At 41.1% G+C, this 16,794-nt stretch overlaps 2 protein-coding genes across 3 annotated transcripts in view; both read left to right on the forward strand.

The window, feature by feature from the left end:
• The window catches only part of LOC121578238 (extracellular sulfatase Sulf-2-like), a 66,657-nt gene extending 62,885 nt beyond the window's left edge, over window positions 1–3,772 (forward strand). The window contains exons 17-21 of the mRNA XM_041892446.2: window positions 61–203; window positions 340–448; window positions 582–615; window positions 2,756–2,809; window positions 3,470–3,772. Coding sequence (XP_041748380.1) covers window positions 61–203; window positions 340–448; window positions 582–615; window positions 2,756–2,809; window positions 3,470–3,500 — 371 coding nt within the window. The 3' untranslated portion in view covers window positions 3,501–3,772. The remainder of the gene's footprint in view (window positions 1–60; window positions 204–339; window positions 449–581; window positions 616–2,755; window positions 2,810–3,469) is intronic.
• Window positions 3,773–6,052: 2,280 nt separating this feature from the next.
• The window catches only part of LOC121578239 (rho GTPase-activating protein 39-like), a 54,756-nt gene continuing 44,014 nt past the window's right edge, over window positions 6,053–16,794 (forward strand). Inside the window, exon 1 of one of the 2 annotated variants that reach the window (XM_041892447.2) lies at window positions 6,053–6,305. In XM_041892447.2, coding sequence (XP_041748381.2) covers window positions 6,292–6,305 — 14 coding nt within the window. In that variant the 5' untranslated portion in view covers window positions 6,053–6,291. The remainder of the gene's footprint in view (window positions 6,306–16,794) is intronic. The other variant, XM_045223868.1, reaches the window with a different exon arrangement.

The raw sequence follows: 16,794 nt of genomic DNA on the forward strand, positions 1-16,794 counted from the left end.
ACCACTCTGCCATGCATCTTTTTTTAATAACTCCCTCTGTCTCTTTCCATCCCCTGCCAGTGGGTCCATTCTGTGCTTGTACCAGTGCCAACAACAACACTTACTGGTGCCTCAGGACCATCAACGACACACACAACTTCATATTCTGCGAGTTCGCCACGGGTTTCATGGAGTACTTCGATCTGAACACTGACCCATACCAGGTCGCTCTCTCTCTCTCTCTCTCTCTCACTCTCCCTCTCTCTTTTAAATCTCACAAATGAGCTATAGCCTCCTATTGTGATTTTTTTACAGTGTTTGGTAACATATCCTGTCCTCTGTTAATTTGTTTGTCTATAGTTGATAAATGGGGTTAGCACCCTGGACCGCACTGCCCTCAACCAGATGCACCAGCAGCTTATGGAACTGCGGAGCTGCAAAGGCCACAAGCAATGCAATCCAGAGACGGGTGAGTCAGAAAGACACACACACACACACACATACACACAGATACACACACACACACACACACACACACACATAGGTACATACAAACAAACCACTGCTACTTCGGTTCTATAATAAAATGTTATCTATTTCAGGTGGTAAAGACAGAAACTCTTTAAGTGAATACAGGTACCCTAATTTTTCAGGCTTTATGTATTTTTGTCCTTTGTTGTCATATTGTACATTTTTTCACCAACGACCACCAATCAGGAACACCTGTGAATAGGGCAGAAGGAGAGGAAAAACACAAATACACATACAGGATACCTGTATCCGTAACAAGGATAAATAAGACTAACAATAAATCATTCAAGTTAAAGATATACAGTACGAGTCAAACGTTTGGACACACCTACTCATTCCAGGGATTTTCTTTATTTTTAAAAAATGTGTTAAACAAACTAAAGATTCTTCAAAGTAGCCCTTTGCCTTGATGACAGCTTTGCACACTCTTGACATTCGCTCAACCAGCTTCATGAGGTACTCAACTGGAATGCATTTCAATTAACAGGTTAAAAGTTAATTTGTGGAATTTATTTCCTTCTTAATGCATCTAAGCCAATCAGTTGTGTTGTGACAAGGTAGGGTTGGTATACAGAAGATAGCCCTATTTGGTAAAAGACCAAGTCCATATTATGGCAAGAACAGTTCAAATAAGCAAAGAGAAATGACAGTCCATCATTACTTTAAGACATGAAGGTAATTCAATCCGGAAAATTTCAAGAACTTTGAACGTTTCTTCAAGTACAGTCGCAAAAACCATCAAGCGCTATGACGAAACTGGCTCTCATGAGGACCGCCACAGGAAAGGAAGACCCAGAGTTACCTCTGCTGCAGAGGTTAAGTTCATTAGAGTTACCATCCTCAGAAATAGGCAATTAACTGCACCTCAGATTGCAGCCCAAATAAATGCTTCACAGAGTTCAAGTAACAGACATATCTCAACATCAACTGTTCAGAGGAGACTGCGTGAATCAGGCCTTCATGGTCGAATTGCTGCAAAGACACCACTACTAAAGGACACCAATAAGAAGAAGAGACTTGCTTGGGTCAAGGAACACGAGCAATGGACATTAGACCGGTGGAAATCTGTCCTTTGGTCTGAGTCCAAATGTGCGATTTTTGGTTCCAACTGCCGTGTCTTTGTGAGACGCAGAGTAGGTGAACGGTGATCTCTGCATGTGTGGTTCCCACCGTGAAGAATGGAGGAGGAGGTGTGGGGGTGTTTGCTGGTGACACTGTCAGTGATTTATATAGAATTCATGGCACATCATCATTTTTTATTTATTTTTTATTTATTTTTGTCATTTAGCAGACGCTCTTATCCAGAGCGACTTACAGGAGCAATTAGGGTTAAGTGCCTTGCTCAAGGGCACATCGACAGATTTTTCACCTAGTCGGCTCGGGGATAGACAGCATCTTGGCTATCACAGCATTCTGTAGCGATACGCCATCCCATCTGGTTTGCGCTTAATGGGACTATCATTAGTTTTTTAAAAGGACAATGACCCAAAACACACGGTTTAAGGCTGTGTAAGGACTATTTTACCAAGAAGGGGGGTGATGGAGTGCTGCATCAGATGACCTGGCCTCCACAATCACCTGATCTCAACCCAATTGAGATGGTTTGGGATGAGTTGGACCGCAGAGTGAAGGAAAAGCAGCCAACAAGTCCTCAGCATATGTGGGAACTCCTTCAAGACTGTTGGGAAAGCATTCCAGGTGACTACCTCATGAAGCTGGTTGAGAGAATGCCAAGAGTGTGAAAAGCTGTCATCAAGGCAAAGGGTGGCTACTTTGAAGAATCTCAAACATAAAATATATTTTGATTTGTTAAACACTATTTTGGTTACTACATGATTCAATATGTGTTATTTCAGAGTTTTGATGTCTTCACTATTATTCTACAATGTAGGAAATAGTTTAAAAAATTAAGAAAAACCCTTGAATGAATAGGTGTGTCCAAACATTTGACTGGTACTGTAGGTTATACATTCTCCCGCATTAGGTAAATCATATAATGGAACACTTCTTTTAAGCAGATTATAATGTCTCTGAGGTACTTCACAGGGATTGCACAAATTGTAATGTTGTTGATTCTATTAATGAACAACTTTTTAGCACAAGGTGAATTCTAAAATGCAAGCATGGTACTGTAGCAGCTTCTGTTCCTCATTTTGCAATGAATCCTAATTGCTTGTTTCCGCTGTTTGTATGTGTGTGTTTCCCCTGCACGTGCGTGTATGTGTCGGCTCTGTACATGCTTCAGGCCAGTTCATCGTCGAAAGAGGCCAAAAGTGAAGAAGCCCTCTTCCAAATCGCTGTGAGTTTGTCATAACCCATCTGTTCCTCTCCGTTCAGCCAACCTCCTTCATCCAGATTATCTTGCTTTGTCAGATGGCCCAGCAGCATGCTTTTCAACCTTCTCGTTCCAGGCTTTTCATGTAACTAATACTTACCTGCATTTCAGTGCCATACCGTTAAGGTTTAGATAGACTCACTTTTCAAAGTCAGGTATTGTGCTGATGAGGTGTCCTTTGTCTTTGGTATTTTCTGGTCATTTCTTGTCAGAGTTATCTTCTAGTTTTTTCTTATTAGTTGCTGGAACTACTGTTATCAGCAATGTATACTATTGAAACACTGATATATAACCTTCTATGTGTGGCGCAGTGGTCTAAGGCACTGCATCGCAGTGCTAGCTGTGCCACTAGAGATCCTGGTTTGAATCCAGGCTCTGTTGTAGCCGGCCGCGACCGGGAGACCCATGGGGTGGCACACAATTGGCCCAGCGTCGTCTAGGGTAGGGGAGGGAATGGAATGGCTGACAGGGATGTAGCTCAGTTGGTAGAGCATGGCATTTGCAACGCCAGGGTTGTGGGTTCGATTCCCACGGGGGGCCAGTATGAAAAAAAAAAATGGGGAAAAAATGTATGCACTCACTAACTGTAAGTTAGTGACTAAAATGTATGTGTTGTTTATACAGAGGGCAGATTTGGGAAGGATGGGTTGGTTAACAACCTGTGTCCCACAACCATCCCACCACATTGCAGTCTGCCAATAGAGGAGGACCAGAACTACTGGAGAACCTGATGACTTTGTACAGACTTCATGGGAATGTAACCTGATCTACCATTATTGTATGAGTTTATGGAGGATGCTCCTGCTCATACCCAGCAGATACCTCTGATCATCGCAAAGCAAACTGAACTATAACCTCTCTTTTTCTCTCACACACACTCATTCACTCACAGAGGAATGTCCTCCTTTTCGCACCAAAGTATGTTCATCTCCTTCCTGAGTGGTATGACCGCTGCGTGGTCCCATGGTGTTTATATCTGCGTACTATTGTTTGTACAGATGAATGTGGTACCTTCAGGTGTTTGGAAATTGCTCCCAAGGATGAACCAGACTTGTGGAGGTCTACAATTATTTTTCTGAGGTCTTGGCTGATTTCTTTTGATTTTCCCATGATGTCAAGCAAAGCACTGAGTTTGAAGGTAGGCCTTGAAATACATCCACAGGTACACCTCCAATTGACTCAAATGATGTCAATTAGCCTATCAGAAGCTTCTAAAGCCATGACATAATTTTCTGAAAATGTCCAAGCTGTTTAAAGGCACAGTCAACTTAGTGTATGTAAACTTCTGACCTACTGGAATTGTGATACAGATAATTATAAGTGAAATGATCTGTCTGTAAACAATTGTTGGAAAAATTACTTGTGTCATGCACAAAGTAGATGTCCTAACCGACTTGCCAAAATTATAGTTTGTTAACAAGAAATTTGTGGAGTGGTTGAAAAACGAGTTTTAATGACTCCAACCTAAGTGTATGTAAACTTCCGACTTCAACTGTACCTTACATTAACATTGATCAAATGTCATGCAAGGATTCTTTACACCCCCCCAAGGATGAGACAGGAGTGAGGACGACAACACACCAGACTGTATGGGGATGGAGCTGGTTAGGACATGAAAGACACATCACATCACCACCTTGCTTATCCCCCCTAGTTCACTCCAAACCCAGGATGGGTCTTCTCTAATCACTACCCCACTCTCCTAGACAATGGTACAAACAAGACTACCAAACAAGCATCTTCACACCAGCAGAATGCTTACATTTCATTAGTGGATGTCATTTTACTCCTTTGTATTGCTAATGCGACCTGCTAGATCCAATCAGGTTAGTTTGTTTAGCTTGCTATACATGGTGCTATGATAACATTGCGAAAAATAAAGACTTGCTGTACAGTATGTATTTGAATGTATGTTGTGCAATTAATATAAATGTTTACAATATTTTTTATAAAACAGAAAAAGAGGCTGACCTCTCTTTTGTGTTTGATATCAGTTGACAAATATTATATTTTAGATAAGAACGTAGCCTGATGAATTTTCCTAGCTCTGTATTTGTCCATTTGTCCTGTCTTGAAATCTCTCTGAATTTCTTCTCTGCTCTGTCAAACCCCACTTTAGTTAGTATTTAAGATGAGAAAGCATTTAGAAAATATTCACTGTGAAAAGAAGTCCCTGTAAAATGACTCTAAATGTACACAAGAGTAAACAAGTTACACAACGATGTAATGCATCTTGACATGCATATTCATTTATTGCCTTTATGTTTTGCTTTCTTTGTTTTGTAGCAGTGAGACTCCCATAGCAGAGTTCTGGTTGTGAATAAAGTGTTGATTGCCCTCATGTCTGTTTACTACTTTAACCTTTAACCCTGCTATGTATTGGTCAACTCTATGTTGTTGTCACTGCTACAGCTATACATTAGTGGGCTCTCAGGATGAGAGATGAGTGAGAAAGTTCTGTGCTGAGAAACTCAACCAGCAGGTGTCTCTGTTTTGCTTTCTTGTTGCTGACCCCGTCTTCCATCCAGTTCACTCTTATGACTGTGAGATGCTAATCAAAGATATACACTAGAACAAGGATGGGCAACTTTGATGTGGGTGGGGGCCTCAAAAAATCTGAACTCATCATGAGGGGCCTCATCATTTCTACACATTTTGCCATGGGATGTAGAAAACATGATGCTGTTTTAAAGCTAGTTTGCTGCAATTCTACTCATTTTGCCATGGGGCGGAGAGGGAAATGAGCAGTTTTACAGCTAACCCCCCCCCCCCCCAAACACACACACACACCAGTGGAGGCTACTGAGGGGAGGACGGCTCATAATAATGGCTGGAACTGAGCTATTGGAATGGCATCAAACACATGGAAACCATGTGTTTGATGTATTTGCTACCATTCCACATATTCCGCCCCAGCCATTCACACACACACACACACACACACACACAAAGGGGTGACGGGCATCCAGTTGCCCATCCCTGCAGAACCAACAGCTAGTGGCCTGTTTATAATGTTAAGCCCTTAGGTACGCCTACATTTACAATTCCCATGTGGGGGGGCAAATGTATTTAGGACTCTCAAAACTTCAATATTAAAAACTAGCTCCACTGAAGAACTGAAAAATGAGACATAAATCTAAAGCATCAACACTGGACCAAGAATAGCCTCATAATTGTGTCGCATGTCCTGTCAGAGGTAGCTCTATGGCCATAGCAGGATGAGCGGGAAGGGAGGAGGTGCGGCCCGGACTCCCGAGTCGGGGCGGGGGGGGGTGATCCCCATCGTATGACTCACGTGCAGAGGCGGAGACTCCATATCGAAATCACTACAGGAGAACGGTCTCTTGTTCAGACCGTCCAACGCCGTGGGAAAATTAACAAGAATAAATCAACATTACATTAAAATTTCAAGACCAAGGCAACGCAATGTTAACAATGTGAAGAAAATGTCCGGGATAAGGTAAGATAAATTATAGGCGAAATTAAACCTAAAAGGCAACATTTATAACAGAAATAACTTTCACTCAACCAGCACCGCAGGATTTGTTTGGCAGACTACGGTATTTTGAATGTCGAGCACCAACTAACCGCACTTAAGTGTAATTTACTTGACAGACGGATAGGCTACGATTGTTTCAATGTAGCCTAGGTTCTTCAACTTAAATTGAAGTCTAGAGTTTGTACTGTCTTATCCAATATCCCTGTGAAGATGAGGAATGGTGGAGGAAAGTTGTATTGCAACGCTATGGACCTAACTTTTGTTATAGTGTATGTCTGCTGTCCTGTTTATACAGGTTAATGCTGTAAGAAATTGTCAGAGATGGATAATCATTTAGAATACTAGTTACCAATACGTTTCCCCCATGTCATCTGGTGGTTGTTTGAGAGCTATAACCGATATGAATAACATATTTCAGTATCCTATACAAGACAATTATTAGCCACTAATCTTGTTAAAAACATATTTTTTTATTTCAACATATTCACCCAACATCAAAGCATGATTGAACTTGTTCTCTATTAAGGAAGTATTTCCCATAGATGCTGTATCCTTTTTGGGAATATTTAGTTTGCCTTTTGAGTTTCCTTTAATTGCCAGTTCCCAGTATGATTCATCTTGAACTGATTCGCAAATTGGCTGTACTGGCTCTTTACTATGGTTAACAGACCAATAACCAAGGCGGAAGACAAATGTTCCGTATCCCATTTGTTGCACTGCTGTTTCACTCATGTAGGTTAGGATGGCTGGTGCAGTTAGCTTGACTTGGTTTATTCACACATGAATATTCTCTAACATCTGTCTCTATGCCTTAAGACAGATGTGCAGTTGCTCATTAAAACCCTTTAGCCTCTCTCTTCTGCTTTCATTTTGTTTCATGAAAAAGATGGTTCAATGGAAATAAGTCTTTGCCACAAGCTCAAAGAAAGTCTTACGTGAATGTACTCGATTTTTACTTCTCAAAAAACTAATTATCAATGAACATAAATTAAATTGTGTTTATGTATTTGAATGTGTTATTGGGTGTCACTGGTTTAAAGCAAGCATTTCAGTGATGATGTGTTTAGCCAACCCCTGCAGTCTCAACAGCCTTGATGTCTCAGTTTAGAGTGGTTCAAGGGGACATTCTAGACTCTTTTGATGACTTTTATTCCCTCACTGGTGGTGGAACCCTCAGACATATGAGTCACTCCAAGGTCCTCAGGAGCAAGCTGTCTGCAAAAGATGCCATTTATATGGCCTGGAGTACTAGGGAGTAGACATCTCACAGCGCAGCAGTATTTTACCCCTCCCCATGCAGCTGGTGGTCCTGTCCAACGTTCAGAAAATTGGTGACAGCGTGAGATGGGGAGCATCTGTGTGGTGTTGGGTTCTGCATACACACTCACTTTTCAATCCATCCCACTCGATCTATCACACACTACACAAGGATAAATCCCCCCCATCGATACATATTGCTAAATACTGCACAATTTAAACACTTGCCCCCAATCCCCCCTTCCCCAAAACATGTGTAAATAAATTGTGCCTTGCTGTATTATATTTATGCTAAAAGGTTTATTCTATTCTACTGAGCCATTTACTTTATGTTCGTATTCATATTGTTTCTTATATCTTATTGTTGTTGCATTGTCGAGAAGGAACCTGCAAGTAAGCATTTTGTTGGAAGGTGTATACCATCTGTATGCCGTACATACGACTAATAAAACGTAAAACTTCAAACATAAGCTTCACAGGGATGTCCACTGACTCCTGGAGACTTTTGAAACTAATTAATATGGACAATTCCATGGCAACGGAATTACGCTTTGACTGCAATAGGTATGTTTTTGGGCGTCCAGACCAAATTCACATAGAAATGTGAGTTATATATCTGTCATTGAATGCAAGTCTAAGAAGCGGTAGATTTGTTCTGTGTGTGCAATTTCTATGCTTCCTGTTCCTAAGTTTAGTTTTAGCATTTTTTACTTTTGGTTTTGTATATAATATATATATATATATATATATATATATATATATATATATATATATATATATATATATATATATATATATATTATAAGAGGTCTGCAGAAAGAATGGGGTGTCAGCCATGTCATGGCACCCTGAGTAAAAAAACATGTATTTTGGTTATTGAACTAGACAGTGGTTTAGTGGTGCCTGGAGAAATGGTTATACTTTAATTTGGGGCCAAAAAAAATCAAATGGCCCGCCCGGCGAAGGAAAGTCGCCCTGTGTGAAAACTTCTTTGAGAAACAGTGAAATACACTCTGAATTATCTAAAATTATAAATCCCATATTGGTCAATTTTTTGAGGTTTTCATTCTCAACGTCACTTTTTTTAACAGGAAAAACATCAAAATTGTATGTTCTAAGTCCATAACAATGCTTAAACCACATCAGGAGACCACTTTTGAGGTCTGCGACGAATCAAATAAATTTAGATTTTTGAGAGTTGTTACCCTTTAATTCAATTGTGCAGGCACCTAGCACTATTGTTTGATTAGCTGTGTTTCTGGAGCACATGAGATGGAGTTTGCAAAAATAAATGGCCACTGGATTGACGCAAATAATCATGTTATCATTCTGACAGGTACTTTGTAGCTAGTTAACATTTAATAGAGAAGGTTTTTGGGAAAGCCTTTTCCATCTACCAGAAGACGGTTAGGCCTATCATTAGAATCGTTATATATTTCCTGTTTCTTAATTGTTTGAAACCTGGATATTTTACTTCATATTATGAGGCATGTCTTACCTTGCTTCAAAGTAGCCTATAGGCAAAATCCCACCATAGAAACCTGGAGGCAATTTTTTTAATGAAGACTTACTCATTATGCGTTCTGCTGTTCTATTGGTTTTCTTTCACCTTTCTTTCATTGTCTAGCAGCCAAATGCATTATGCTAATCATTTTTAGCAACCCATGATAGTTGTTGCGTCTTTAAATCCCACCTCTTTCTAATGGATATTTCCATCTCTGTCCATGAAACTGCTTGTATGTGCGGTGTGCATTTTAGAATGGTGTTTTTCATAAATTGCATTTTGGAATTCATGCTTAGACCTACCTCTGTGTGTACATTGCTGTGCCTAAAATGTGAAGAACTAATAGTTTATCAACATTTTAAGCTAAACATTGATATCAGTAAAATAACTAATTGGTCTACCATTAATTGTTACTTCTGTGAACTTTCCATAATTTTGTTAGAAAATATCTTAAAGATATTACAAAGCACAAGGTAAACAATTTCTCCAAATCAAAATATGTGTTGATATTAGTTGGCAGGGGTCTTTACGTCAACATTATTGTGTTTTGATGTATTTCTGATACTTTTTAAGACTTTTGCTGGTAGATGTTTTCTAAGACCCCTTTTCCATCTGTTTATCCAGAAATCAAAGCCTTTACTTATACCTAATTTTTAAGATGGAACATCATTTTTTTTTAGCAATGCCTTCATTTCCCAAAATATAGACTCTTAGCTTTAATTTGACACCCAATTGATATGCTCCTATGAACATCACATGTTGATGCTCATGGGTCCTTTTCGATGGAAATACCCATATGTAAAGAAGTAAGAGTCAGAAAAGCCCCTTTCTATGAAATGATGTAGGTTTATTGTAGGACTGATATGGCCAAAATATCACGCTATAATTTTTTGGGGGGGCTGTATTTTAAATTTGCTTTATTAGTAGTGCATGACCCTACTTTCAACACATACATTCTAACTAAGTGATTTCAATGGGTCTTTCTCATTCTGATTGTTTTATACTGTTCAATTCAACTTTCACCCCCCCACACACAAAACAAATCTGCATTTTCGTCAACCTCTGCATTTCCTGCACTTATTAGAGATAATTTCCACACTGCCATGTAGGGCTGCACAATATGGGCAAACAATCTAGGCCTTATTCTTAACCAAATGTTGCAATTGCCATTTGACTTGCGATTTAGGGCAAAACATTTGGGTGAACTGTTGGAATCAATGATTATTCTAATTCTATAGTTAGAATATAATAGTGGGAACTTTTGAATACAGTGTTGTTTGACATGACAACGAATGAAAATGCCAGGGAGGAGTTATTGTGACAGGGTAGGAACCAAAGTGTTGATACGTGTTTCCTAGGGGACCCTATAATCTTTGGCTACATTGAATGTTTTCTCTTAGCTACTACATGTAGCTAACATATTTTTGCTTCGCGTATTCCTCTTTGATTTGAAGATACTGTTGCACAAACAACATGCTGATTTAGGTCTACACCATCACTGGTATTATCAGGCTGTATAGCTAATTACATTTCTCTGACTCAGTACATTTATTAGCTAGCTAGCGATTAGCATAACTATTAGCATTAGCGGCTAACATTTAGCTATGAATTAGCTAACTTGCTAAGAAAATACAAACTAGCTGTTTGCAGATGTAAGAAACACAAATTAATAGTGTAATTATAGAATGCTAGTGGATTAATATTAAGAAGCAAAGTGAAAACAGCATCATTGTCATCAACATTGTTGCATGTGCTGCATTGACCATGCAGACTGAACGCAAGCGTCTCATCATCAAGGAACAACAAGTGTGCTCCTTGAGTGATGAGGGGTGGGGCTAGGTCTGTGTGGAAAGCTGCGGAGAGAGATGACAAAAGTAATGAAGTAAACTATAAAAATGGACGTTACACACGGCTTATCACATTTAATAAACCAAACATTCAAACACCTTTTTATAGAAGGTCAATTAAAATCCGAACATCAATACCGGTATATCGTAACATACGGTATACCGCCCAGCCCTAGTTTATTGTAACAAATCCCAGATGTGTGTTCACAGAATGGGAAGAACCTGCGTCTTGGAACAGAGGAAAGTTTAACACAAAACCAGTTTGCCTCACTGTCTGCTCTTTCTGAGCTAAACATACTTCCAAAAACAACTCTCATATTGGGGTGGACCGAAATACTCCCTTATTAAAAAGCATTCTTGTTGGAGAGGGCCTAAATGTAGTCTAGCTAATTAACCTTACTTGGGCTTTTTTAATTTGTAACATACTTTTAGCAGGTCAGGGTAGGATATGATTGTGAGCTGCTGAGACGCCTCACAATAGGATGTTGTCCCCCTGTTTACTCTGTAGACTCACAATGGTCTGCAGACAAAGGAGGACAGGACACTGCATTCCTCTAGCAAGGTTACCCCAGTGCAAACCAGCCTGCCAGGCCTTTTGGGACAAACGTGACAATGTGAAGGCAGGATCTCCGTCACACAATGAATGGCTTTAATGATGGATGTGTTGGATTGGGCCGTTAAGGGCTAGTGCAATGAATTATGCCTCGTTGTTCTGTGGTGCTGATGGGTTAAAACGTTAGTGAAATATCACGTTCTTTCATCCTAACACTCATTCACCCCTCTGTGATTTTCTTAGGCTTTTACCAAGGTGATGGAGCTCTATTTTTTCCATCCAAATTTGTTTGCCCCATTCCAATCCAACCTCTGACATTTGGAATCCTTCTTAGACAGGGATAAAGGGCTGGCTTAACTTTCTGACCTTAGCTGTGGTAAACATGGTTTAGCGTTTTAAGTGCTCATGCTCCTTGCATTAGGGTTACATTAAGACTACCAGTCCAAAAGCTACAGAGTATCATGATTTAGAGAGACCAGATCTTCACCTGAATCCTCAGGTTTTTAGGTAATAAAAGGAAGTTTGAGATCATCACTGAGTCGCCAAAGGCACTAACTGTTGTGTTTCCTATTGTTACACGTGTTGGAGGATGTCTTCATGTTTGATCGGAACAGCCGATTCCATTCCTCCCAGCCCTCTTTAATTCTGTGGTGATTAGATATCTGTTAATCCGATTCTCCACCCTGGACCCCTGGAGAGGACATTATCCTTCCTGGCCCTCTCCTTCTGGAGTCCCAGTGCAAACGTTAACAGTTTAACTAGCTTGTGTGTTAAGTCGTCCGCATGTTTCCCATCCGAAACAGTTTGGAACAGTGCGTGCATTAATTATGACGACATTTTGTAATAAATGTACAAAATAAATAAAAATGTGGTTTTCGGCAAGGTTTCTTTCCCGGCTGTTCGTGCACACAAAACATTTTCTCGAAGCAAGCCAAAGTTCGGAGCCTAAGTCTACGCCCCTTCATTGGTCAACAGTAGGGATTATTCAATGAAGTGTCATCATTCAATGGTTGACCACTTGTTTTCATGCACATTTTTTCACCTGAGAAATACTGCTCCAAACATCTTATTTAGAAGTAAAATTGTGCAATCTCCTCGGCAAAAACGTCAAAATAAAAAACAGATTTCTTGAGTTATCTTAGATTACTTCTAACTATTTTGAGGAAGTGTATACTGGCTACGGCATCTCAAGATGAACCGAAGCATGCAGAAACTTTTAGTCTGATCCAGAACCTGCCTGTCTGCCATCAGCAGCCCATTTCCTTAGGGGGGATCACCCAGACGGATACCTCTTTCCTGTGTGACTCACTGGCCACCTCTGACCCCCCTCTCACCCCGTACCTTGGCCCTGGTTTAGACACTGGGGTTGTTATCATGTCAGCAGGAGATGGGGGACAGAGGTGGCAGGCGCAACTCAAAATGCAGTTACATACAGAGACTGTCCAACTACATAGTTAAACAGGAACATCGAACGGAAAGGGTATTGTTGGACAATCCTCCAAGCAGTTGGCTGAGGTTAACTCCTTATGGCCTTTTTTAACCTCCACCCTCAGCAGAAACCCATCTCAGCCCTAAATGTTGGTTTATGTCCTCATTTGTTACATTTCACCTCAGATAATCTGATGAGATAAAGAATGGGCAAAGAAATAACAAACATTAATCAGAGTTGCATCCAGTATGAAAAATGTATGCACAAACTAACTGTAAGTCGCTCTGGATAAGAGCATCTGCTAAATGACTAAAATGTAAAAATGTAATCGGTTCATTTATCTCCATAATTGTTTGGACAAGTGACCCCGTTATTCCTGGTATTGACAGCTGGTGTACCAGACCGACATTGAGTCCTGTATTTGGTTAACACCCTGTACTCTGTCTCTATGTCCCTCAGTCCCACATGCTCATTCTCGTCCAAAGGCCGTTTGACCTGATAGTGTTCATTTGTTTGAGGATGGGAAGAGGAATAGAGGAGGCCTGTAGGGGGTAAAGGGGGCTGCTGTTGGTCAGGCTTGCCCCCTATAAAATAGGATTTATTGTGGTTTGACCCTGCTGCTGCCTCATGTCTTAGAGAGACAGTCACTGGGCCTGTCCTGCTGGGCTATGAGGGGCCGGAAGTTCCCAGCATTACATTAGTGGGAGGAACAGCAGGATGGTGGGCGAAGACCAAGACAAAAGCCTCCATACAGCCACCATAGAGCACTGTTTCTTCATAGTTATTTTGGAGGCGGGGCCCAAAGTAAGCCTGTGAAGGTGGCCTGCCAACATTAAAATATTCCACATCTAAACCAATAGGAAGGTCTTGTTTAATCTTGACTCGCACACATAGCGCGTTTGTTGCAGGGGCATTGGGTTGAGAGTGGGACCCTTGTATGGTTTGGGAAAGAGCATATCCTATCTGGTAATGTAAAAGTGTGAGTTGGAAATAACGTTGGAAAGCCAATCCATTTTCAAGGGCCACCTTGTCAACTCTAAAATTCCATCTTAATCCCAGGGCAGGAGAAGTGCAAACTGTTCATGTTTTGGATTATCGCAGCTGTTGAAGGAGTTCACCCCAAATCTCCTAAACATGTCCCAAGCTCCACCCACTGGACTCCGATGAAGGGTATGATTGGCTGGCGGCCCTTGTGGGAATGGTAATAGAGACAGTTCTAGTTGAATGAAGTCTGGTTGCTGATCTGACAATAGAGCCCATTGTCCATGGCCATCAGGCATTAGCATAGGGTGCAATGCATACACATTGTAATGCATATGATTGTGACTCATCACTCAGTTTTTTATTCTTTCACAGAGACCCTCTGGGTTTATGTAGCACTAGAAACCTCTCAGAAGACAAAACAAGTTATGATACAAGTTACGATATTCTCGAACTGTTGATTTTTTTGTTATTATTTAATTTCTTAATTTTTGTTTTGTTGCAGAGACACAGGGAATTTCCCTTTCTACAGTTATGAAGAGGAACTGACAGCTATGTGTAGAGGGCAAAAGGCAAGTTGCGTAATGTCCACTTTGGGCTGGACCAATGATTTGGAACAGACAGACCCCAGCTCCAATTTTGATACACCTTATGGCTCCCAGACAGACAAACCAGACAATCAGGTTTGGAGGTGTGCAGTGTCACTCACAGGTGATACTAGAGCGATAAAGGTCACTTAATAGCAAACTGGTGTTATATTCCCTCGCCAAGGAATTTGTGCATTTTATGCTGGGGCTACCCAGTCATCATGACCCTTGTGGAGGTGACCCTGCAGGGTGGCAGCATGTACAGTATAGTACAGGCTCCTGTCCCCTCCCTGCTAGCCAGGCAGTATGTGGCCCCAGGGCTGCTGGACTGGCTGGGGCTTAAAGTGCTTTACCTATCTGATCCTCCTTGGCAACCTGCCCTCCATGCCTGCCCGCCCCAAAGCTTCCTAGTCTGAAGATTTCACGACTCCATCAATGTCACCATCACATGAGCTCCTTTCCTGGTCCCACAAGGGGAAACCCTATGCCCCAAAGGCTAGGGACAGATCCCATACTTCATTCACCTCCTCACCACAATTACCTATATCCTCAGGGCACTCCTGCAGTGGGGAAGAAGTTTAACAGGCTACTTAGCACTACAGTAGAATCAATGGCATGGAAAATAAACCCATTCACATTCTAAAAGGGCAGACAGTATGCAGCCTTCAGGGCCTGATATAAAGCACATTGCTGTTAGGCCAACAGAGGTAACGAAGCACCAGGTTTTAATCCTACCATTTATAGTGTTGCCATGAGGAGAAATGCCAATGGTTGCATACCCCCTAATCTATTGACTGGGTATTCAGTGGTGCTCACACTGGTTTATCAGGTGTTACACCTGTTGTTTACGAAGCATGTGCCAAATAACATTGGATTGATTGATTGAAACATGCAACACACACACACACCCCAATTGTGCCGTGGGTTTATGTAACCCCTGCCACTGGTGGAACGGTTGGAATTAGAGGTGACAAACAATAAAGCAAAGAATGTGTGTGACAGGTGCAGGGCTGTTTTATGTCATCTGAAACATGTGCACGCTCTCCTCTCCCTCTGATTGTTCTCTCAAGCCTGGATGTGGGTTCCTGCCTGTGTCTGTCCAGTACAATGGTGACCCAATACTCTGTATCCTATTCCTAACTCAGAAATAGTGTGTCTAGTAGGCTTCGACAGTATACCGTATACCGGGGTATTTGGAAATGGCCACGGGATGGTTTTTCAATACCATTTAAACTACTTCTTTGAAGTTTGTTTTTATACATTTGAATATTTGTAGCTACTTTTTAAGTAAATACCTGCAGTCAACTTGTGCAATATGTTAGGAGATTAAGCAGATTGCGTTCTTCATTTCACCTGTCACATGATTTTACATTATGAAGCTTATTGGTAGTCCCCAGTCACATGTACTTAGTTTACAAGCAAACAACCATGAGAGAACAGAGCCTTGTGAGTCACTCACTGTTGTGCGGCACACACCAGGTTATCTATATACTGATCTATAGTTACAGTATGGACCTAGTGGACCTGGACCTGAAGACGGGGGCTCTGTATGTGGCTGAGATTGGTGCCCAGCAGGCTCAGAAGTTTACCCCATTCAGCCTGGGTACTGGCTTCCTGTAGGATGGTTGATGCACTCTATTATAGGCCGTGTTCCAGGTGGACTACATTGCAGACACATGCCAGATCTCAGAACGCCTGGATTGGTGTTTAACATATCAGTTAACCAAATTATTAATATTAATTAATTAATATGCCATTTAGCAGACGCTTTTATCCAAAGCGACTTACAGTCATGCGAGCATAATTATTTTTTTTGTGTATGGGTGGTCCCGGGGATCGAACCCACTACCTTGGCGTTACAAGCGCCGTGCTCTACCAGCTGAGCTACAGAGGACCACATGATATAGCAAACTGATGCCTGACTGTTCAGTTGATGACGTGGGCACAGAACCATTGGCTGATGCAATGCAACGCAACGTCTGCAATGTAGTTGGCCAGGAACACGACCATAATCATTCGGTAAGAGGTTAACATGTATATTGAAATATATTCAAATGAGCCAGGCAAAGCACTTATTGGACAAATCAAAGATGCCATTTTCTCCCTATACTGCTCATTTGAATAATTATTTACCCCAAGCTCACTAAGGCATAAAGTCCTGTGTATGTAACGTGCTACGCCAATCAGGAACTCTTAACCAGCTCTGTGTTTACTGTTTAGTTCTTATGGAGGTATAGAAAAGTATTGCATGTCCAACTAACCAATCTCACTGGTCATTTACTTTAGTGGCTT

The sequence above is a fragment of the Coregonus clupeaformis genome, chromosome 12 (genome assembly GCF_020615455.1).
Source record: "Coregonus clupeaformis isolate EN_2021a chromosome 12, ASM2061545v1, whole genome shotgun sequence".
Taxonomy (NCBI): Eukaryota; Metazoa; Chordata; class Actinopteri; order Salmoniformes; family Salmonidae; genus Coregonus; species Coregonus clupeaformis.